This window comes from Mauremys reevesii, linkage group 19 (assembly GCF_016161935.1).
Source record: "Mauremys reevesii isolate NIE-2019 linkage group 19, ASM1616193v1, whole genome shotgun sequence".
Taxonomy (NCBI): Eukaryota; Metazoa; Chordata; order Testudines; family Geoemydidae; genus Mauremys; species Mauremys reevesii.
In genome coordinates this window covers 10,370,851-10,394,308 of record NC_052641.1, presented here as the reverse complement: position 1 = coordinate 10,394,308, position 23,458 = coordinate 10,370,851, and the positions used below count along the sequence as shown (strand labels likewise).

General features: G+C 48.1%; 1 protein-coding gene across 8 annotated transcripts in view; it reads left to right on the top strand.

Moving 5' to 3' along the window:
* ASTN2 (astrotactin 2) overlaps positions 1–23,458 on the top strand; it is a 622,345-nt gene that overhangs the window by 463,618 nt on the left and 135,269 nt on the right. Inside the window, exon 21 of one of the 8 annotated variants that reach the window (XM_039506374.1) lies at positions 4,037–4,169. The exons of the other annotated variants lie outside the window; for them this stretch is intronic. Within the exon in view, the coding sequence (XP_039362308.1) occupies positions 4,037–4,110 (74 nt within the window). The 3' untranslated portion in view covers positions 4,111–4,169. Of the gene's footprint in view, positions 1–4,036; positions 4,170–23,458 lie in introns of those variants that run through there. 8 annotated transcript variants of the gene reach the window in all.

Here is a 23,458-nt window from a genome sequence, read left to right as displayed (position 1 = left end):
CGGTTCCAGTTTCCAAGCATGACAGGTTTGTTCTTTGCCTTGGAGGGGCACCCTCCAGTAATGGAAAAGGAAAGCAACCTGCTAAAGGAAGCGCTGCCTTTTGGATGGGGATTCCAGATTGCTCACACACTTGTCAGGTGAGGCCAGACGAGGGAAGCACGGGGTTTCTTCTTTGATGTGGCTGGAGCTCCGTGTGACAGCTGCAGCAGGAAATACAGATTCTTCTTCTTCTTTTCTTCATGTGACGAAAATCACTCCCAAGAGCCGCATGCCCCTCGCTCTGCTCCTGGGCATTGTGCTAATTCTGAACACACAAAAACCAAAACAGCGAACAGTCATTTAAAACACCAAACCAAACCCCAAAGTTCTCTCTTCTCTCAATTGTTTGTATCCAAATGTTCCCTCCTTCTTCCTCAACCTCTATCCACGCCTGTGGAGCTACTAATTTTAGATGCCTTGATTTTTGGATGTCCAACTGGAGACGCCAAGGGGCCTGATTTTTCCAAGGTGCTGAGCATCCGCAGCTCCCGTTGTCTTCATTTGGACGTGTGGGTGCTCAGCTACTCGGAGAATGAGCCCCTGGATGTCTCCAGTTGAGTATCTCTCTCTTTCTCTTGCTTTCTCATACTGCTGCCCATCACCAGTCTCTGAGTGACTTTTGTATAAAATCAATAGCAAAAACCTAAAACCAGGAGCCCCCTGGAAAATCTATGCCTCTGTTTTTGGGCAAGTTGAGGTTTTCCACACTTCTTCTGCTGGCAGTAGGGCAGCTGACCATGCCCCCTTCCCCCAGAGAGACAGCAGGGTTGTTTTAGCAGCACAGCCATACCATCTGAAAACAGCTATGCTTTTGATGCTGCAGGAGTTTATTCCTGAGATCTCTAGGCTTTAAGAGTGGGAAGATAATCTGTATTTTTTAAAGAAAAATTAGAGTTATAACCTCCTAATATTGTGATTCCTGGCAATGCCCTCTGCTAGCTCTGTGCCAACCCACCCTCTGGCTGCATGGCAGGATTTGCTCCTGTATGGCATCTGGCCCTCTGCCTGTCCCCCAAAGGCTCCAGCCTTTAATCTCGACAAAACCCTTGGCCTCCTATTCTGCTGGCAAGTGGAAGAAGCCCTTTCCCTGAGCCAAAAATAATTTTATCCTCTTCTTCATCCAGGAGCAGGGTCAGGAGCCAGCCCCGCTCTCTCCTTGTCTTGGTGTGCAGGACAGAGGTGCTGGGGGGCGGGGATGAGAGAAATGAAGGCCTCTCGGGGAATACCTGCCTACCCAACTCCCTAGCTACATACATTTTTAAAGGCTTATTACTGGTGCTTAGAAAAACACAGCCCTCAAAACCTCTGATGTTACCAGGACTGTTCCCAAGGTGAATTTGTGTGCGAAGCAAACCATACTTTCAACACCGTGCAGCGGGGAGAGAGCGGCTCTCCACTCAGCAGCCAGAAAAGAAGATGGAGCAATCGCATCCTGAACTGTTCATTAAAGTTTGTGGAAATTACTCACAACTCCATGTGCGTGACAGCTTGGTAGATGAGTGATGCTCTTTGTTCGAACATGAGCGGCTCGAAAGGAGGGAGCGCGCGTGTGAGCGCGCGCACTGGCGGGGCTGCTAGCAGATTATGTCATAGACAAAGCAGGCTCTGCACTTAAGAAAAAAGAGAGAGAAAATGTGTTTTACAGAGTGAGGTACAAACCAAAATGTCTGTGAACATCTGGAACTAATATTAGGTTTGGAAAATGTTTTCTGTGACTTCAAAACTCCTCTGGAGGAAGGAGTGTAAAGTTAAGAACCTCCGAAGGGGGAAGAAGAATGGAGCAGCAAGAACCCCAATGCTACGTACTTTTCATTTCTTTATTCTGGTTCCACTTCAGTCCGAATCCCCATCTGTTTCAGACTAGGACTCCAGATTATTATTGTTCATTGTTGTTACAATAGTTCATAGAGGCCCTAACTGAGATGGGGGCTCATTGTGCCAGGTGCTGTCCATAATGAGGGATAGTCCCTGCCCCAAATGCCTTGCAGTCTAACTAGGCAAGGCAGACAATGGATGGGTGGAAAGGAAGGACTGTTGTCTCCCTTTTAGAGATGGAGAACTGAGGTTCTGAGAGATTACAGCTGGGATTGCCATGCCCAGCTCTCATGGAAAGTCAATGGAACATATCTCCTGTAATTGCAGGCAATCCTGTCATGTAAACCTGTTCAGAAGTGGATCAAGCTCCATTCTAAAGTAGATGGGGTCTTTGCCCCCCTCCTACTCCTGACGGAAGGCTGTTCCAGAGCCTCACTTCTCTGATGGTTAGATCCTCCCCTTCTGATCTCCAGCCTCAATATATTCAAGGCCAGGTGTACCCCCATCAGTTCCTGTGCCGTTAGATGTGGTCTCCCTGAGCTGCTTTTAAAGATCCCATGCATAGTGACGTACCTCGGGTCCCAGCGCAGCCTGTGGCAGAACCAGGCGCTCCAGAGTTTCAGTCCAGGACAAGACCATCCTTCTTCCCAATCCCTGTATACGATGTACATCATGATAGTGCCTCGAGGCCTCGGTCAGGATCAGCACCCTATTTACACTAGACATTGGGCAAGCACATGAGAACAGCATTCCCCCCACCAAGTTTACAGTCTGAGAAGGGGTGAATGGTGCAATTTCCCCCGTGCACAAGGGCCAGTGCAGGGCCACCTACGCCCTCAATCTAGGGCAGATGTGGGTGCTTAGGCCTTTTGCAGGTCCTCTCCACAGGGCTGAATTTCAGCATGAAGAACGTTCTCCTCACTCCTCAAGCCACAGTTCAGCGATGTAGGGACAGGAGACCAGTGGGGTGGCTTGGCTTTGTGACTGGCCCTAGTGCTGGTGGACAGGGTCAGGCTGGCAGCCCTGGAGAGTGAGGTGAGCCCTCTGATTCTCTGCACAATAGATGCGGCACGGGCAGCGGTGAGGTATCCCTGCCACTTATCCCAAACAGGGCAACTCCTGCTACGGATGAGGGACATTCAGTCCAGACCGAGTCAGTGCTAACCAAGGGCCTCCTTTCCCATCTCATGTAGGACACAAGCAGCCAGAAGATGGTAACAGTCTTCAGTCCCACATCTCTCGTATCTCTCTCCAGGATACAAGGAGTACCTGACAGTCACTGTGGCCGTGAGCTGGATTGTTCAATCCAGCAATCTCAGTGAAAGGCTCCAGAGCCCACTGACAACCCTGAGCCATCCAGGGTACGTCCACACATCAAAAAAAAACAAAACCAAAAACCTGCAGCAGCTAGTCTCGGAGCCCAGGTCAAGTGACTTGGGTTCATGGTGTGGGGCTAAGAATAGAGCAGACATTCAAGGCCCCCCAGCCTGTGAAGGGGGAGGATCTTGCAGCCTGGACCCCAGCCCGAGCCCGAACATCTATGCTGCTATTTTTAGTCTTGCAGCATGAGCCCCATGAACCTGAGTCAGTTGGCCCGGACTCTGAGGGTCGCTGCCATTGCCCGTTTTTGCGGTTGCAGATCTACCTCCCGACTCCTTTTCTCAGGCGCTTGTTTTTAATCTGGGTGAATGGACTCGTCAGATCCTGTGTCCATCTTCCAGATCAGGCTTGCGCCCTGTGGCAGCCTGCCTGGCTTTGAATGCCCACATGGTATCCCATCCCAATCCGAAGAACCACAAATAAGGCCCCTCTTGTGCGGGGGGAACCCTGACGTCTCCTGCACAGTTAGAGCAGTTTCCTACCTTCATATTGTTATTTGTATCACAGTCGCACCTAGGAACTCCGGTTGTGGACCAGGGCCCATTGTGCCAGGTGCTGTACAAAACACAGAACAAAAAGATAGTGAGAGTTGGAAACTTTTGGATTCTTTTTAAATTGGTGTCCCACTACAGGACTTTGCACGTGCTTGATAGTTCATGCACCTCCCCTCGAAATCAGCCCCTCCTGCTCCATGAAACTGCTGCCCATGTCAGCCTGTCTGTGACTGTGGGCTTCTGTCCCCGTAGCTGCTGTCCCCAGCATCAAACTGTTAGTCCTGGTGACTTGTCTCCTTTGCAAACAGGCTGTTCAGTGCTGAGGATTTCAGAGCTCTGTGACAGTCCGCATCAGTGCATTACACACCTCCGTGCCAAGTAACTCCAGCCCCTTGAAGGAGAGTTCAGCATTGTGATCCCCTCTGAGGAGGAGAAAGGAACAAACCTTTGGCTGCATGCTCCCTGCGTGACACATGGATCAGGGAGAAGAAAAGCCTCCTTGTTAACCAGCCCCTGTTCAGGAATAAAGGATGATTACATGTAATGTCACTAATCCCATCTCCCGTTTACCTCATTGGGGGAGGACATTTGGGTGGATCTTTAGGGCTTCACATAAAAATAGCCACATTAGTTAAGGGTTTAAAAATAAAATAACAAAATGTACTTGTGAGGCTGGCAGGCCAGGAGCCAGCTCATGCTGGGATCCCCAGGTCTCCACTCGACATTGACAAAAGCGTAGCTGGAACCAGTCTGGCTCACCTGTGTGTTAGTATTGTTAAAGCAGGCATTAGAGTGATAAGAATGTGTTTAGTGTTTAGACTGCATGGAATGCTTGTGATTTCCCGCAGGCGTTCATCTCACTCCTAACCTCTGTATCCCATATTTTAAGGTAATATTTGAGCATTTTTGCATTGTAAGCCTCTGTAACCGCGTACAACACCAGACAGAAGAGAAGCATTATCTAGTGTGAAATGCTGGTCTCCGACACAAGGTGTGGTGTCCAGCCCGACAAGGAAGGCCCGTCAACATCAGGCAGTCTAAAGTGGAACATTAAAAGGGACCAAAGATTTTGTTTACCCCTCACGCCCCTTGAAGATGAGACTTGCAAGGGAATTCCCGCCGTCGGCTGAGTTTGTAACTCGAAGCAGAAGGGGAGAATGGAATAAAAAACCCTAACCAATACAAGACCATCCTTCCTCCTAATCCCTGTATACTATGAATTGGGCCTCAATTGGACTATTGTGTCCAGTTCTGAGTGCCACATTTCAGGAAAATCCAGAGAAGAGCAACAAAATTGATTAAAGGTCTAGAAAACATGACCCATGAGGGGAGATTGAAAAAACTGGGTTTGCTTAATCTGGAGAAGAGATGACTGAGAGGGGACATGATAACAGTTTTCAAGTACATAAAAGGTTGTTACAAGGAGGAATGAGGAAAATTGTTCTCTTTAACCTCTGAGGATAGGACAAGGAGCAATGGACTTAAATTGCAGCAAGGGAGGTTTAGGTTGGATGTAAGGAAAAACTTCCTGTCAGGGTGGTTAAGCACTGGAATAAATTGCCTAGAGAGGTTGTGGAATCTCCATCATTGGGGATTTTTGAGAGCAGGGTAGACAAACGCCTGTCAGGGATGGTCTAGATAATACTTAGTCCTGCCACGAGTGCAGGGGACTAGACTAGATGACCTCTTGAGGTCCTTTCCAGTTCTATGATTCGATGTGCATCGTGATAGTCCCTGGACACCTCAGTCTGAATCAAGGCCCTGTTTATACTAGACAGTGGCCAAGCACATGGGAACAACATTTCTTCTCCTTCCCCCCTTCCCCCGCCCAAGTTTACAATCTAAGAAGGGGTGAATGGTGCAGTTGCCCTCGTGCACAGGGGTCAGTGCAGGTCCATGTACCAGTTAAGTCCCACCTAAGCCCTCAATCTAGGGCAGACGTGGGTGCTTAGACCTTTTGCAGGCCTTCTCCACAGCGGTCAGCTTCACCATGAAGAAGGTTCTCCTCACTCCCTCAACCACAGTTCAGAGATGTAAGGACAGCACACCAGATGTAAGGACAGGACACCAGTGGGGTGGCTTGGATTTATAAATGACCCTAGTGCTGGTGGATGGGAGGAGAAACTGTATTTTCATGCTACTTGGACACTGGGGGGCAAAGATTACTAGGCGTAAGCAAAAGATCCCTGGTGTTTAGCCTGGGTTAGCCCTAAAGGATATCTAGAGCTTGCTTATCATAGAAGCGTCTATTCCTTTATGTATTGGATTGGCCACAAGCATTGTTTTTAGTATAGAATCTCTGGTGCAATTGACGTGAAGAAGTGACTGGTTCTTTGGGACCGGGAGTAATCTGAATATTGCCGTGATACTTGGTGTAAGGGACCATCTGTCCCAAAGGTAGGCTCACGTGGGTGGCAAGACAGATTGGTGTACACAAGGGGACTGTCTGTAACTCCATATTAGGCTGTTATAGCACTTGAGGAGTTTATACTTGATATTTGGTTGTGAAATCTAAATGCAGAACTCACAGCCAAGTTGGGGTTTGTGCCCTGGTTTTGAGTAGTCTGCCCTGAGGCTGGTACTCACCCCCTTGGGCACTGCAGGGCAGCCTGCCTCTGTTTATAACACTCACACTGCAGGCCAGATAATGGGGGTTGCCATTCTGTGGCTGTTGTGTTGGATTGTGGAGAGTCACTGTCGTGTTGCAGTGCATTGGCCGGCATGGGTGTTGTTGTGTTCCTGTGCTTTGGTGGACGTGGGCATTGTGTTGCTGTACATAGGTGGGCGTAGGGGTTGTTGTTGCATTACTGTGTGCTGGTGTGCGTGTGTGTTGTGTTGCTGTGAGCAGGCATGAGAGTTGTGTTACTGTGCTGGTGGGTGTGGGGGTTGGGTTGCTGTGCATTGGGAGGCTTTGGGGTTGTTGTGTTGCTGTGCTGACGGGCATGGATGTTGTGTTGCTGTGCATTGGCGGGCGAGGTTGTTGTGTTACTGTGTTCTGGCAGGTGTCGGGGTTGTGTTGTTGTGTGTTGGCCGGTGTGGAGGTGGTTGTTTTGCTGTGCTTTGGTGGGTGTGAGAGTTGTGTGCCTGTGCTGGTGGGCGTGGGTGTTATGTTACTATGTTCTGGCAGGTGTGGGGGTTGTGTTACTGTGCGTTGGCAGGCGTGGGGGTGGTTGTGTTGCTGTGCTTTGGTGGGTGTGAGGGTTGTGTTACTGTCCTGGCAGGCATGGTGTTGTGTTGCTGTGCGTTGGCGGGATGGGGGTTGTGGTTGCGTTACTGGGGGCTGGTGGGCCTTCTTTCACATCCTACCTTCCTGGGCAGTTTGGTTTTGGCCATCACCTCTGAGCATCCTCACACCCCTGGCTGCCAGTGACCACAAATATACCAACAACATTTGGTGCATCCTCACAGCAGTGCCCAGCATTTGCCATCTGGGACTGCCACCATGTGAACATCCATCAAATAGTGTCCTGCCAAGGATAATGAACATTCCCCCAGCAGGAGCTTCCTCACAGCAACGTCCCCTACGCTTGCCAGATAGTCTCCAGCTGTTTGAGCTTCCTCACAGCAGTGTCGTGCCAATGACAAACAGGAAACCAGCTCTGGGAGCTTTCCTTGCTGGGAGTAGCTCCCAGCTAACAAAGAGCAGAGACCTCCTGCTGGCAACAGCCTCTCCCTTTCAGCATTTGCCAGGCCTCCCTTGGCCTCCTCACAGCAGTTTTCTGCTATGACTACATGTATGTCTACACTGCAATAAAACACCCTTGCCTGGCCCATCTCAGCCAACCTGGGTCCGCGGGACTCGGGCTGCAGGGCTCTAAAACTGCAGTGAGTTCGAGAACAGCGGATATGAGCTAGCTGTGGGTGTTTTAATACAGTGTAGACATATCCTCCATGTCCTGGACCACAAGCCCCGTAGAACATAAGCAGGAAGCTCCTACTTCTGGATCATCACCTCTGGGCAATCTAACGCTAGGGACAGTCCTCTTTCTGGAAGCTGGGCGGAGATCCCAGTCTGAATCCACTGTCTCCTCCAGCTCCAGACTCTGTGATTGGGTTAAGTTTGACCTATGACACACACACCCTCCCGTGCCTCAGTCCAGCTCAGAAATTTGCGTGTTGTGATCTAATCTACTCGTTACAAATCACCCAGGTTCCCGTAAGTCAGATAAAGCTTGTCCTTGAGACACTCGATAAACAGAGGCTGGAGGCGCTTACACTGTCTTATTTCTCTCTCGCTGTTCCCCCTCCCTTTAAATTATAGATGATCTCATCCCTGGAGGCAGGAGAGAGGGTTTGTCAGTGTCAGTATAAGGAACAGGAGCGGCAGCAGGAGCAGATTGAATTGTGGGCCGTGTGCCAACGCTGAATGGCACAAACCTCCTGTCAGGCTCATGTGGATCCAGAGGACGCTCTGTCAAGAGAAGGCAGAATAAATGGGGCCTCTCCAGAAAAGAGCTTCCCTTCTGCACAATGATCATCCCCCAGTGAAGCTTAATAGCCCTCCTGCAGTCGTCACGGGTGGAGTCCCCGGACATCAGCGAAGGGGTGATGAGAGGGGTCTGATGCACATGCACTCATCTAAGATGGGTAATGATGCCTTGCGCTTCTATAGCTTCATAGGAGGAGAGGTTAAAAAGATGGGGACAGTTCAGCTTAGAAAAGAGACAGCCAATGGGGGAGATGAAAGAGGTCTCTAGAATCATGAATTTTGTGGAGAACGTGACTAGAGAAGTGTTATTTATCCCTTTGCGTAACACAAGAACTAGGGGTCACCCAGTGAAATTAACAGGCAGCAGGTTTAAAACAATCATAAGGATGTACTTCTTCATACAATGCACAGTCAACTCGTAGAACTCATTGCCAGAGGACGTTGTGAAGACCAAAAGCATAACGAGGTTCAGAAAAGAATTCAATAAGTTCATGGAAGATAGCTCCATCAATGACTGTTAGCCAAAATGGGCAGGGCACAATCCTCTGGTTGTTCCCAAACCTCCAACTCCCAGAAGCTGGGCCTGGTGACAGAGATGAATCACTCAAAATTGCCCTGTTCTGTTCATTCCCTCTGAAACACCTGGCATTGGCCACTGTTAGACAGAGGATACTGGGCTAGATGGACCGTTGGTCTGACCCAGTGTGGCCGTTCTTATGCTTTTATGTGCCATAGGAAGATCTCAAAGCACTTTACAGACTTTCATAAATCAATCCTCAGCACCTGGGAGGTAATTATCCCTATTTTACAGATGGGGACTTGTCAATTGATTTCTTCTCCCCTCCCCCCGCCCCCACAGTCATGAAGAGAAGACATGCATGTGGGCTCGTCCCATCAGCCTGAACTCTGGGAGAAGGGAATAAAAATCCTTGACAAGAAGAAACTATCTCTGTGCTGCTTGGGCTTTAGGAGGGCCAGGTTTTCTAAGCATAAGCAAGGGATCCCCAGCTGCTTAGCATGGGTTAGTCCTACAGGACATATAGCACTTGCATATTACAGCAGCCTCTATAACCTTTTGGAACCTGAGGCTGTAATTCATTTGTGTGTGTATATTTATCTGCTTTAATCTTGCTCTCTTAAAGTCCAAGAAATTAACACACACTGTTGTCCTCTGATGTTCCACAATGGCTTGCCTGGTGTCTATGGGCTGCCTTTTGTTGGGCAGAAGATAACACCTCCTGTGGTAAACTAGCATTTCACACTTAGGAATGCTTCTCCTGGACCGTGGGGGTTTACAGTTTCAGAGCAATCACTTTTACATTTACAGAGCAAACTTAAATATTACTTTATGGCATGGGATAGGGATTTTATAAGTGAGATTAGTGCAGGCAAGCAACTCATAACCCTAATACCTGTTTTAACAATTCTAATACACAAGTGAGCCGACCGGTTTCCCGATATGCATTTGTCAGCGTTCAGGTGAGGCATAGGGACCTTGGCATGAGCAGGCACCTGGTCTGCCAGCATCACACAGGTCCTCAGCAATAGTCATGTTTGTTTGTTTTTTTATTTGGCATAAAAAGCTGGTGCCCACGTAGAGGGCTCAGTTCACCCCTGATCTGCACCAACTCAAACCCTGGCCGAGGCCCTTAACTGGCCCTATAACTAGCAAAGCCCAAGCAGTGATGATGTGAGGAGGAGCTAACAGGGGGGAGGAGCATCTGGGGTCCTTCCCCTGGGGACTTGTGACACATCAGGTGCAATCCCCAGCATTCAGGAGACATTTAAAGTATTTTGAAACAAAGCAGCTGGATTGTGGTTTAAAGCCACATCCGATGCTGGAGGGCGGTGAGCAGGAGTCCCAAGGGCAGTGCAGGCTGGATCAAACTAAATTCCTCCTGGGGAGGAAGGCTGAGAAGCAGCTCCACTACCGCAAGAGAGAGTGCTGCATGCACTGCCATCGGTGCCTTGCCAGCTCTGCTGGCTCATGCCACCCTCACCCTGCCCCTCCCAGCTTCTCTGGCTCCAGTGGTAGAGCCAGCTGTGCACAGTGTGTGTTATCTCCAGCTGCACTGAGCTGGTCCCCAGGTGCAGGTAAATGGAGGAGGCTCCTTGGGCACCAGTTTTTTATACCCCTCCCCAGTTTAACGTGGGCTTTATGTAGCGATTTTGTACTAAAACCAGGCTGGCTGCAGGCTCTCAATGGAGCGATCGATCGGATTTGTTCTAAATGTACCTGCTGCTACTGTCCTCAGGTGACCCTTTGTTCTCCTGTTAGAGGACAGGCTTGTAGCTGCCGTAGGATTCCTTTGCCTTAGCCCGGTTAGGTGAGTGTGAGAGCTCTTGAGTCGTCAAGCTGCAGGCTGGGATTCTCAGTGGATGGGTGCACTCCCCAGGGCACGGTCGTGCTGACACCAGGATTGCTGCGAAGGGGATATTCCTTAGCATGTGCAATGAAGACTCCAAGTCTCATAGACTCATAGACTTTAAGGTCAGAAGGGACCATTATGATCATCTAGTCTGACCTCCTGCACAACGCAGGCCACAGAATCTCACCCACCCACTTCAATAACAAATCCCTAACCTACGTCTGAGTTATTGAAGTCCTCAAATTGTGGAAGTTGCCTCTGGTGAAAGGTCTGAGCCTCTGAAGAAAAAGCAGAGAATCAGGGAGCACTGCCTGAACTATGGCAGTTTTTGTTCTCTTACGGGTTGGGACACTGCACTGCTCATAGCTCATGCTGCAAAACGTCTGTTAGTCTATAAGGTGCCACAGGATTCTTTGCTGCTTCTACAGAACCAGACTAACACGGCTACCCCTCTGATACTGCACTCCTTAGGGCTCGGAGCAGCCCTGCAATCAATCCTTCAGAGTATGGAGTGCCTCGGTGTTGCCCTCCATTGGAAGGTCTTCAATTTTTGCCTCTTCCCTTTGCATTGGATCTTTTTGTGCATGTGTGTGTGTGTATGACAAGCCTGCCTGGGTAGCTGGGAGGAATTCCAGAGCATCAGGTGAAGTTCACACCTGGTTTTGCCTTACTGTGGCAGTCCTGCTGTGCACATTGCAAAGTGCCCTCTTCTGCTTAGGAGATAGGCATTCGACATCAGAGCTCCCTGTTATTATTTTTATTAAGGTAACACTTAGAGGTCCCAGTTAAGACTGGGGCTCTGTTGTGCTAGGCATTGCACTCAGCATAGTAAGAGACAGCCTCTGCCCTGAAGAACTTGCAGCCCAAATAGACAAAACAGAGTAAAGAGGGGAGGGCAGAGGGACAGGACTTGTTTAAGGTCACGCAGCAAGTTAGTGACAGAGCTCGGAATAGAACCCTCAGGCCAGGAGCAGGGGGGTCCTGATCGTAACAGTTTGCTCAGGGTCAATCCAGCCTTCTTTTGTGCTGACACAGCCCAGCTGACAGCAGCCAGGTTGTGCCCGCAGGAGTAGGAGAAGAATCATAGAATCATAAACTTTAAGGTCAGAAGGGACCATTATGATCATCTAGTCTGACCTCCTGCGCAACGCAGGCCACAGAATCTCACCCACCTACTCCTGTATCAAACCTGTGTCTGAGCCATTGAAGTCCTCAAATCGTGGTTTAAAGACTTCAAGGTGCAGAGAACCTTCCAGCAAGTGACCCATGCCCCACGCTGCAGAGGAAGGCGAAAAAACCCCAGGGCTTCTGCCAATCTGCCCATCTGCCCTGGAGGAAAATTCCTTCCCGACCCCAAATCTGGCGATCAGCTAAACCCTGAGCATGTGGGCAAGACTCACCAGCCAGGCACCCAGGAAAGAATTCTCTGTAGTAACTCAAATCCCACCCCATCTAACATCCCATCACAGACCACTGGGCATATTTACCACTAGTAGTCAAAGATAAATTAATTGCCAAAATTAGGCTATCCCATCATACCATCCCCTCCATAAACTTATCAAGCTTAGTCTTGAAGCCAGATATGTCTTTTGCCCCCCACTACTCCCCTTGGAAGGCTGTTCCAGAACTTCATTCCTCTAATGGTTAGAAACCTTCGTCTAATTTCAAGTCTAAACTTCCTGATAGCCAGTTTATATCCATTTGTTCTTCTGTCCGCATTGGTACTGAGTTTAAATAATTCCTCTCCCTCCCTGGTATTTATTCCTCTGATATATTTATAGAGAGCAATCATATCCCCCCTCAACCTTCTTTTGGTTAGGCTAAACAAGCCAAGCTCTTTCAGTCTCCTTCATAAGACAGGTTTTCCATTCCTCGGATCATCCTAGTAGCCCTTCTCTGTACCTATTCCAGTTTGAATTCATCTTTCTTAAACATGGGAGACCAAAACTGCACACAATATTCCAGATGAGGTCTCACCAGTGCCTTGTATAATGGTACTAACACCTCCTTATCTTTACTGGAAATACCTCGTCTGATGCATCCCAAGACCACATTAGCTTTTTTCGCAGTCATATCACATTGGCGGCTCATAGTCAACCTGTGATCAACCAATACTCCGAGGTCCTTCTCCTCCTCTGTTACTTCCAACTGATGCCTCCCCAGCTTATAACAGTAGCTCTTGTTATTAATCCCTAAATGCATGACCTTGCACTTTTCACTATTAAATTTCATCCTATTACTATTACTCGAGTTTACTGTATGATATCCCGGTCCTTCTGTGTATTGTCAATACCTCCCAGCTTTGTGTCATCCGCAAACTTTATTAGCACATTCCCACTTTTTGTGTGAAGGTCAGTAATAAAAAGATTAAATAAGGTTGGTCCCAAAACCGATCCCTGAGGAACTCCACTAGTAACCTCCCTCCAGCCTGACAATTCACCTTTCAATACGACCCGTTGTAGTCTCCCCTTTAACCAGTTCCTTATCCACCTTTCAATTTTCATATTGATCCCCATCTTTTCCAATTTAGCTAATAATTCCCCATGTGGAACCGTATCAAATGCTTTACTGAAATCGAGGTAAATTAGATCCACTGCATTTCCTTTGTTTAAAAAATCTGTTACCTTCTCAAAGAAGGAGATCAGGTTGGTTTGGCACGATCTACCTTTTGTAAAACCATGTTGTATTTTGTCCCAACTACCATTGACCTCAATGTTCTTGACTACTTTTTCCTTCAATTTTTTTTCCCAAGACCTTACATATTACAGATGTCAAACTGACAGGCCTGTAGTTGCCCGGCTCACTTTTTTTCCCTTTCTTAAAGATAAGAACTATGTTAGCAATTCTCCAGTCATACAGTACAACCCCTGAGTTTACCGATTCATTAAAAATTCTTGCTAATGGGCTTGCAATTTCATGTGCCAGTTCCTTTAATATTCTTGGATGAAGATTATCTGGGCCCCTTGATTTCGTCCCATTAAGCAGTTCGAGTTTGGCTTCTACCTCAGATGTGGTAATATCTATCTCCATATCCTCATTCCCATTTGTCATCCTACCATTATCCCTAAGCTCCTCATTAGCCTCATTACAGACTGAGGCAAAGTATTTGTTTAGATATTGGGCCATGCCTAGATTATCCTTAACCTCCACTCCATCCTCAGTATTTAGCAGTCCCACTTCTTCTTTCTTTGTTTTTTCTTATTTATATGGCTATAGAACCTTTTACTATTGGTTTTAATTCCCTTTGCAAGGTCCAACTCTACATGGCTTTTGGCCTTTCTCACTTTATCCCTACATGTTCTGATCTCAATAAGGTAGCTTTCCTTGCTAATCCCTCCCATCTTCCACTCCTAGTAGGCTTTCTGCTTTTTCTTAATCACCTCTCTGAGATGCTTGCTCATCCAGCTTGGTCTACAACTCGTGCCTATGATTTTTTTCCCCTTTCTTGGGATGCAGGCTTCTGATAGTTTCTGCAACTTTGACTTGAAGTAATTCCAGGCCTCCTCCGCCTTTAGATCCACAAGTTCTTCAGTCCAATCCACTTCCCTAACTAATTTCCTTAATTCTTTAAAGTTAGCCCTTTTGAAATCAAAAACCCTAGTCCCAGATCTATTTTTGTTTATCCTTCCATTTAGTTTGAACTGAATTAGCTCATGATCGCTTGAACCAAGGTTGTCCCCTACAACCATTTCTTCTATGAGGTCCTCACTACTCACCAAAACCAAATCTAAAATGGCATCCCCTCTTGTTGGTTCAGTAACTACTTGGTGAAGGAATTCATCAGCTATCGCATCCAGAAAAATCTGAGCCTTATTCTTATTACTAGCACTTGTCCTCCAGTCTATATGTGGGAAGTTAAAGTCTCCCATGATCACACAATTCCCATTAGCGTTTATTTCATTAAAAACATTAAAGAGGTCTCTATCCATATCCAAATCAGATCCCGGCGGTCTGTAGCACACCCCAAGCACTATCTCAGGGGAGGCTGTAGTAGCTTTCTTCCCCAATGTGATTTTTGCCCAGACAGACTCTGTCTTATCCAGGGCCGGCTCCAGGGTTTTTGCCGCCCCAAGCAGCAAAAAAAAAAAGAGGCACGATCGCGATCTGCAGCACTACCGCCGCCGCTTCAGTCTTCGGCGGCAATTTGGCGGCTGGTCCTTCGCTCCGAGAGGGAGTGAGGGACCCTCCACTGAATTGCTGCCCCTCTCCATCGGCTGCCCCAAGCACCTGCTTGCTGGGCTGGGGCCTGGAGCCGGCCCTGGTTTTATCCATTCCATCCCTTCTTATTTCTTTACAGTCTACCTCATCATGGATATACAATGCTACTCCACCACCTTTGCCTTTATTTCTGTCTTTCCTAAACAACACATACCCTTCAATAGCTGTGCTCCAGTCATGGCTACTGTTCCACTATGTTTCTGTTATCCCTATAATATCCAGTTTCACTTCCTGCACCAGTAACTCTGGTTCCTCCATTTTGTTACCTAGGCTCCTCACATTGGTGTACAAACATCTTAATTCTTGCTGTTTGGCTTCACTCACATTCTTTACCCGATTAGGCCCAGACGTTCTACCACCAGTATCACCTATTAGAATTGTATCTACAGTACCCTCCCTCCGTATGTCCATTCTCCTACCCACGATTTCTTCCCTCTCAATGTTAAAATCCGGCGTGAGATTACCTGGATATCTCCCAACCATCTCCCCCCAATTCCTAGTTTAAAGAACTTGGCTTGTAGATTGAAGGCGGCATGTTGGGCAGTAGACCAGGACAAGTCAGGATTATTTGAGGAGCGTGAGGTCCCAGCTGTGTCACCAACTTTTGGCAGAAAGTACAGTATTGAAGTCTTAAAATTCCATCTCTCCTGTAGAATGCCATGTCCTACAAGGGGGTGTCCATTGAAAAACACCGGTTCTGGTAAAGAAAGGTGTTTGCCTTCATGCTGGACATGGAAATCTTCCTTTTTGGTCGGGTCCCAAGGTACCTTTTCAGTTGCGAATTTGAGAGAATCTTATTTTAATTACATTTACCACAGTTTTATTGTGCTCATTGTGAATCATTTTAAAACATCGTCACTGCTTGGCTATGTAAATATAAATATGGTGACCCTCGTTTTCCAGCAAAACATCTTCTGCGTGAATGTTGTGCAACTGGTATTATATGAACATCTGTTTATGGATGTAAAGGAATAAAGATATAGCCAGAGGGGACGCAGTGAAGGTCACAAAGGCGCTAGAGGTTGTCCCTATTGCCCAGATTGATCTAGTTTGGTGCTAGGAACCTAACTTCAGGCAGAGTCCTGATTTCTGAAAGTGCTGAGCAACCAGCGTTCCTCTGTGCCTCAGTTTCCCCATATGTGGCATGAGGGTAATGATGCCAACCTCCTTTGTAAAGTGCTTTGAGATCTATGGCTTTATCTCTCTCTGTCTCTCAAAGAGCTAACGATTATTAATTTAGGTACTGTCTTTTTTACAGTCTTGGCCTGTAATCACAGCTATGTGAAGCTCGGTCTCCTGGCTGTTTTTGGCCAATAGACTGGGGGGTCTGTTTTTTTCTGGTTAGGAATGGAAGAAAATACTCTTGGGCTTTATTGGTTTTAAGGAGGTTGTTTGTATGGTGCACCAAGGTTCTGCTTGTCTTCCTTATCATGGTGCTATTGGAGGGCTTGTCTTAGAGCAGACTACCGTAGGTGATCAAATCTGATGTCTAGGAGGTTTAGACTTAGTCCGGGAGTTATATGTAACTGTTTCATGGAGAGTCTGGGTGTCATGACCTCTCTTAGGAAGTCTTTGAACATCATGGGGGTAGAGGAAGACTGGGTGACTCTGGGGAATTGATGCTGGAATATCGAGCCTTCTACCTCAGGTCAGTACTGAGCAAATGTTATGTTACCATCTGCTAGCTTCTCGTGGCTTACATGAACTAGGCCTCCGGCTGCTTCAAAGTTGGCAGGTTGCACATGACATAAAACACCATCCCAGTGAGCACTGACTGGCACCCTTGTAGATAGTGTGAGCAGAGAGGCCAAGAACTGAATGGAACCTGGACTACCCATCTCCAATACAAAGCGAGTCCGTCCAGGCTCAGGTTAGTGCATGTAAGTTAGCACAGCTGCTGCCTCTGTTGTATCCATTGCATGGAGAAATAGAAGACTTCAGTTCCCCAGGCCCCTTTCTGGAGCACTAACCCACTTAGCTGTTGGCTTGTGGGAAAAAAACCAACAAAAAAACAAAGAAAGGGAAGTCTTTGAAGAAAAGGTCAATTTTTTGGAAGAAGCTTACTGGGAGGTGTTATGAAATAATACCTAGCAAGTAGTTAATTCTGGGCGTTGCATTCATTCGGAGAGCACTGATTTTCTCCTACGGGGATAGCTGTAGTTGTTTCCACCTACCAATGTCATTTTTGAATCCTGGAAAGCAAGAAGGAAGAAGAGATTCTTGGCCAGGGTTGAACCATGTGCCTCAGTATTTCATTGAATCATGTTTCCGTGGGGCAGTTCCAGTTCATTATCTTGTAGGAAGGCTGTTGGGACAGAATTGGGATTTAGGGCATTGCCTCCAGTCCTCCCAAATGGTTCTGTAGTTTGAGAAGTAGGAAAATCCATCAATAAGCTTCTGAAATAGGGAACGGAAAAGTGTGCTGAATGGGACAGAGACAGGGGTATGTCATCCACTTTAAGGGATAATGTTAATTGAAGGCTTTGTATTGTGTGTTCAGACCACACTGGCTCTTACTGAAGACAAGGATCGTGGGTAAAACGGCAGCTGTGGGATGTTCCCTCCTAGCCAAAACAACTCTGAACTTACTACAGTGGAGGTTAATGAGGCCACACATGGTATTTTGTCCAGGGTTATAAAACCATCCCCTAGAATAAAGGTCTGGAGTAGTCAGGGCCCAGAGTCGTCTAGAGTGAAGGCTGCTCCTGGAAGTTGGACTGAGTGATTGAATGCAGGTCAGTAGTCATCTATATAAAACCCTTTATGGACCAGTCTTTATGACAGTAACATGATATGGTTAGAGACCACCAGGGGGCCCAGATTTTCAAATTAGCTCATCTCCCATGTAGGCACCCAGACATGTGCCCACGGTTTCGAAAGTGCTAAGTTCATTGAGTGCATGTTGGGATCTTGGCTCCTGTAAAAATCTGACCCCACTGAGCCCGTGGAAATGCGCCTTGAGCTCTTCAGAAAATCCAGCCCTTAAAGCACAGTGAGGTGCATATGGCCCCGATGCAGCAAAGAACTCAAGCGTATGAATAACTTTAAACACATGAGTAGTCCCTTTGGAGTCAACCGTGCTACTCATTTGCTTGACGGTATGCACGTGCTAAACTGCTTTGCTGGACTGAGGCCATGGTGAGGCTTGTACATGTTCCTTGGAAGCATCTGCTCTTAGCCACTGCTGGGGGAATGATGCTGAAGTCGGTGGAGCTTTGGTACTAAGGTCATCCTCGTATCCTTGCTTTAGAGTCTGCTGCAAGGCTGCTGGGCATGCCTGTGTCTTGGATTATTTCCAGCGATGGGAAAAGAATGAATCAAAAAGGAAAGTACCTGGCCCCGGCCACTGCTCTGGCTGCGTACAGAGGTTATAAAGGGCCTGCCCCAGCCTGGTGAAGAATTCCCTTGGCACAAAAATTGCATAGAGCTGGCGTACGCTGACTGACCTCTGAGCCTCCAGCGTGGGAGACATGCTGGGGGCAAAGCCAGAGACAAGAAGGAGAGTAGCCATAGTGCTACAGCTCTCCTGGGCTCTGGAGCTGTCTGTTGGCTTCTGTAGCGAGACCGGTGTAGTAAAGCAGTGCAGCCCTTGGGGCTGCTCTAATGTACACCAAGGGCTGCTCTGGCCCCTGGACAGACAGGATCTGGTTGGTGCAAAGCTGGTTGAAAGTCCCCTTTGCCTCTGCTCCTCTTGAGCTGTGCCTGTGTGCTGCATCTGCCCAAAAGCAGCACACAAAATCTCTCTCTCCCTTCCATATACCAAGACCGTGTGCTACCCCCTCGGTGAACCATGGCTCCAGGCAGTGCCCTGCACCTGCCCTTTACATCACGTTTTGTTTTGGGGAACGGGGTATCGAGTATGGAGAGTTAGAGGCACTTGCCAATTAAAATAGCTGTTCCTCTGTCACATTTCACATGATACGGGAGTAGGAGAGATCCCCCCGCTCCCCTGTGGCCCCTCCCCAGTTTGTTCAGCTTGCTGTGGAGGAAGATCTGGTTCTTGCAAGCAGGCTACGTCACACTTCATGCTGTTTAGACAGGCTAAACCTTTCCTCCTTGTAATTGGGTGATTGAGTCCATGTGCTTTCCCAGATATTAATCTGGGGGCCCTGGGGGGCGGTCAGATTAGGTTATGGAGACATAATAGGAAATACTGCTGGGGCGAGTTTGGGTTATGGGGGATGAATGGATATTCTGTAGCATTCCCCTGATGCCTTTCCCAGTCAGGGGGCCTGCACTGTGGGGTCAGGGAGGGGTCTTTCCGCAAAATCAAATTGGCTTTGACCTTTGCTGGGAGAACCTCTCCCTGGTCCCGTTCAGCTCATGTAACCGTGCCCTTCCAGAGCGTCTAACTATGATCTCTTCCTTGGGACTGACACACTCCTCTCCCCTTGGTGCAGAGAGAGGAGTTGCCTGGCTTTCTATTTCAAATGGGCACCATATCAGCAGCCCCACTTCGACAGAGAATACCCAGGGGCCTCCTACACTGGGGCAGCATTGCTCAGAGAGCGAACGCTATGAAAATTGCCCCTTGCGAGCAAGCCCCTGCCTTGCACGGTTCCCCCCAGCTCAGGCAGGTTTGTGTGCTCTAGAGGGGTGGCAAGCCCAGGGAGAAAAGGAAGGAGTATATTTCTCTTTTTCACGGGGAACAAGCGTCTCTCTGCCCACAAATCCCTGGCTCGCCAGCCCACAGGTGCTTCCAGGCCCTAATTCAGGACAGCATTTAACCTCATACTTAAGTCTCTCCGCGATGCCTGAGAGAGGCAACCTAGGAATCAGGCCAGGGAAACAGCAGCGAGGTGTCGGGTAGTGCTTTAAATCCAAATAAAGTCAGTGGACCTTAAGCATGTGCCTAAAGCAAAGGAGGTGCTTCTGTGCTATCTGGCTTAGGGATGCTTTCCTGAATGGAGGCCCCAGGGAAGTGGAGATAGACAGCAATACAGCCCCGCTGATGCTAAGGAGGACCCGCCCTGGAGTGCCCGGGAGCGTGGAATCATGCCGTTTAACTCTCATTGGCTCATTCAGGCGGGTGATTTTGTAGAGCTGCCCCAGGTGCCAGCCTGCAGCACACATGCCAGCCCTTCTTTTGTTTTGTTGATGACAGGATGTTCGTTGTGGGATGGGCATGCACTTAGGAAGTTTCTAATCAATAATGTTAAGTGGTGGCAAAGGCCCAGTGGCTGGATTGGCAGTTAATGGTGACTGTGCAACTCTCCGATGAAATAAGGTGTTATGGGCCTGGGAAATACCTTGTTCGAATTTTGTGCCTGCCAGCGGCTCCTTTCACATCGCCTTGCAAGAAGGGGGGATGCATGCAGGATATTTTCTAGCCTCCTCAGCTGGGATGTTCTTAGCATAACCTGGGAGTGGGTTTGGAGTCCGGGTAAAGTGAAAAAAGGGCTTTTTCCACCCCTCTTTAGTGATCAGCATTTTAACCCTCACTTGTGAGTTACCCGTCAGCCTGATGCAAAGCTCACCGGAATCAGTGGCTCTCTTTCCACTGACTTTACCCGAGTTGGATCTGACTCTGCCACCTGCTCGCATCCCCCTCTCAAGAAAGTACAGTGGACCTGTACAGTGTTTCAAATAAAGCAGAGGTACCAGTGTTCCCGCCCCCCTCCATATCCCCCTTGCCAACTCTCTCCCCTTCCCCCCCAAACTGTGGGGGATGGATGCCAGCAAGGAATGACAAACTAGCTGTGCAGCCCTCATGCTGGAGGAGAGTTTGCATGGCAATCATTAATCGTGCTTTGCATTTACATATGACTGCGAAATACTTTACAAAGTTGGTAACTTTTGCTAACCACATTTTGTAGCTTGGGGAAGTGAGGCGTCGAGAGGTAAAGGCACGCACGCATGTTCATAGATTTCTAGGTTTTCATTGCGATCAAGTAGTCAGCCCTCCCGCACAACACAAGCTAGAGATTCACCCTGCAGTTCCTGCATCACGCTCAACAGCTTCAGATGTGGCTTCAAACAGCTTCAAGTCCTGACTCCCAGGCCCCTGCCCTAACATTGGAAAACACCTCCTGTTGTCTTTGTGCTGTAAGATAGCCACAGCATTAGACGGAGAGGGGAGGAGTGTAGCCAAATCCAGAAGAAAGAGACCTTATGGTAGAAGAGCAGCAGGAGTGCTATTCTTTGATGATCAGAATCCAAACTCCAGCAAGGGACTGGTACGGGAGGGCTCTCACCCTGGCATGAAAGCTCAGTGAGAGACATGGAGGTCCCATCCTCAGCACATTCCTTTGAGATATTCCCTTTCTGTTTGTTGTAAACCATATTTCTCCTATGTGAGGTCACCTTCCAGGACCTTCCTGACACTTCCTAGAAACCTACACAGGAGCTGGCTGCAATAGCTGCCTTATCTTGGAAAGTGGAACTCTGGGACAGATGCAGGAAGAGGAGGGATATTTTCAAAGGTACAACTGACATTTTCATGCCTAACTCCCCTTGAAAGTCAAAGGGAGTTACTTAGAGAGCACCTAACTCTTATTTTGTCATTGAAAATCTGCCCCAGGATGCCATCAATACTGAATTATCCCCTCCCCATCCCAGAATAGTGGGTCCTGAGGTCTTAAACAACAGTTCTTGTTGTTGGTTAGGTTTGTCCACAGAAGGCACTTCCTTCCCAGCTATCTTTGGATTGAAAATTCCATCCCAGTTCTGGATAGTAATATAGGTGTTGGCATACTGGACTAGATGAATGGTTTATCTAGACTGGTATCCTCTTTCCTGCAATAGCTAATGAAGGATGACTCAGGGAAAGGCATTAAAAACTCTTAAATGGTATCAGACCAACTATGCAATGCTAGAACCAAGGGAAATTCCTTCCTGGCCCCAGCTGGTGTTAAGGTCATGCCCTGAAGCATGAAGCTTGATAGCCCTTGTCATTTTTACTTTAGCTACTGCAGCTGCAAATTATGTTAATTAAAAAAGCGAGTTGCTACTGTAATAACCTGCAGCAATGAGTTCCGCAGATCAATTAAGGACCGTATGTTCTATCATGTTCCTTTTAAAGTCAGTTGCTGTTGAATTGTTCTAGAGCCCTCCTTACTTGTGCCTAGGGACCAAGGGAAAAAGAACTCCAATGGCACAGCAAACTTAGCAGAGAGGATGACAGTAGTTTCTTGGGCTAGCTGGAAGAGGATGACGATAATTACCATTATTGTGGTAGCACCTAGGAACCCCAGTCATGGATCAGGACCCCACTGTGCTAGGTGTTGTGCAATCATGGAATAGAAAGACAGTCCCTGCCTCAGAGAGCTTGCAGTCTAAGGTACGTCTACACTGGAACTGGAGATGTCATCTCCAGCTTGGGACCACTACCCACACTAGTTTTGATCAAGCTAGTGTTCTAAAAATAGCAGTACAGCCGCGGCAGCACAAGTAATGGGACAGACTAGCTGCCCCGAGTACGTACATTGGGTTTCAGACAGGATCAGACTGGGGGTGGCTAGCCCCTCCTGTGGCTGGGGCAGATGCAGCCACACTTCTGTTGTTACCCCTGCTAGCGCTGATCGAGCTAATGTGCTTTGTTTGCCCGAGCTGGAAATTATTACTCCAGCTGTAGTGCAGACATGCCCTGAACAACATCTGCTAGCTAAGCCTGACCTAAACTCTGGCATAGACGTAGCGGGAGACCCTGAATTTTGAGTTGTAACCGAGGTCTCTTGCCCAGGCCAGAACACTACTTTTCATCCCCTTGTCTGTTGTTTTAATGCATTTTATGATGGGAGATAAACCAGGGATGGAAAATGCATGCGGAACCTTCCCCAACACACACACAAAATCCCGTCCCCCAAGAGATTTGGACGTGAGATTTTGGGTGAGAAGGGAGAATTAAAATAAAATAATAATAATTAATAATAAAGAAAAGGAAAAAGGGGCGATCAGAGGGGCATCGTATAGGGAGCGAGGAAACAGGTTGATTTAGGAACCATTGTATAGGGAGCGAGCAGGTTGATTTAGGTGCTTTTCTGTGGGAGTTGGCTCCCATTAAAAGCTGTTGACTTAAAAGTGCATGAAGCAGAATCTATGTTCCGACCGCCCAGGAGCAGAGCCCCTGTCTGGGAGGAGAGAGACAATGAGGAGCTGGCACTCGCTGTTAAGTAATGCAGCATGCTCACCTCTCCCCCAGCTTGTTCCGATTGCAATCTCAGGCGCCTGGCTGAAGAATGGCCATTCTTGGTATTCCACTGCCATTGCACCCAATAGCCTGCACTTGCCTTCTCCAGATCTCTCTTGAGTGGGGGAGGCAAGGTGATATTAGGACATTGCTATGGGGTTTTGTGCTGATAAAAGCGCACTGTACTCCTGACATGCAGCCCCCTCCTATTCCAGTCCTGAGACCCAGCTCTGCCAATGCACCTCATTCCTGACCCTCATTCCCCCCCTGCTATTCTAGTCCTGGGCTTGCCACACCCAGCTCTGCCCATGCTGCCCGGAGCACCTGCTCCTCTTCACAGCTCGGCTACAGCACTTCATCCCTGAGAAGCAGCAGCCGCTGCAGTACAGGTCCAAAGTTTCACCTGGTGAGCCGGTATTAGGAGGAAAGAGGGTCAAAAGGGAGTCAAAATCTCTCTCTCTCTCCCCTTTCTTCCCCTCCATTCCTGCACTCTTTATGTCTCCAGGCATTTGTTAAAGCCTCCCCTTGCATCTCGCGACTCCCCCACATCCCAAGGGCTATTTCTTCTCTTAACAGTTGACTTTTT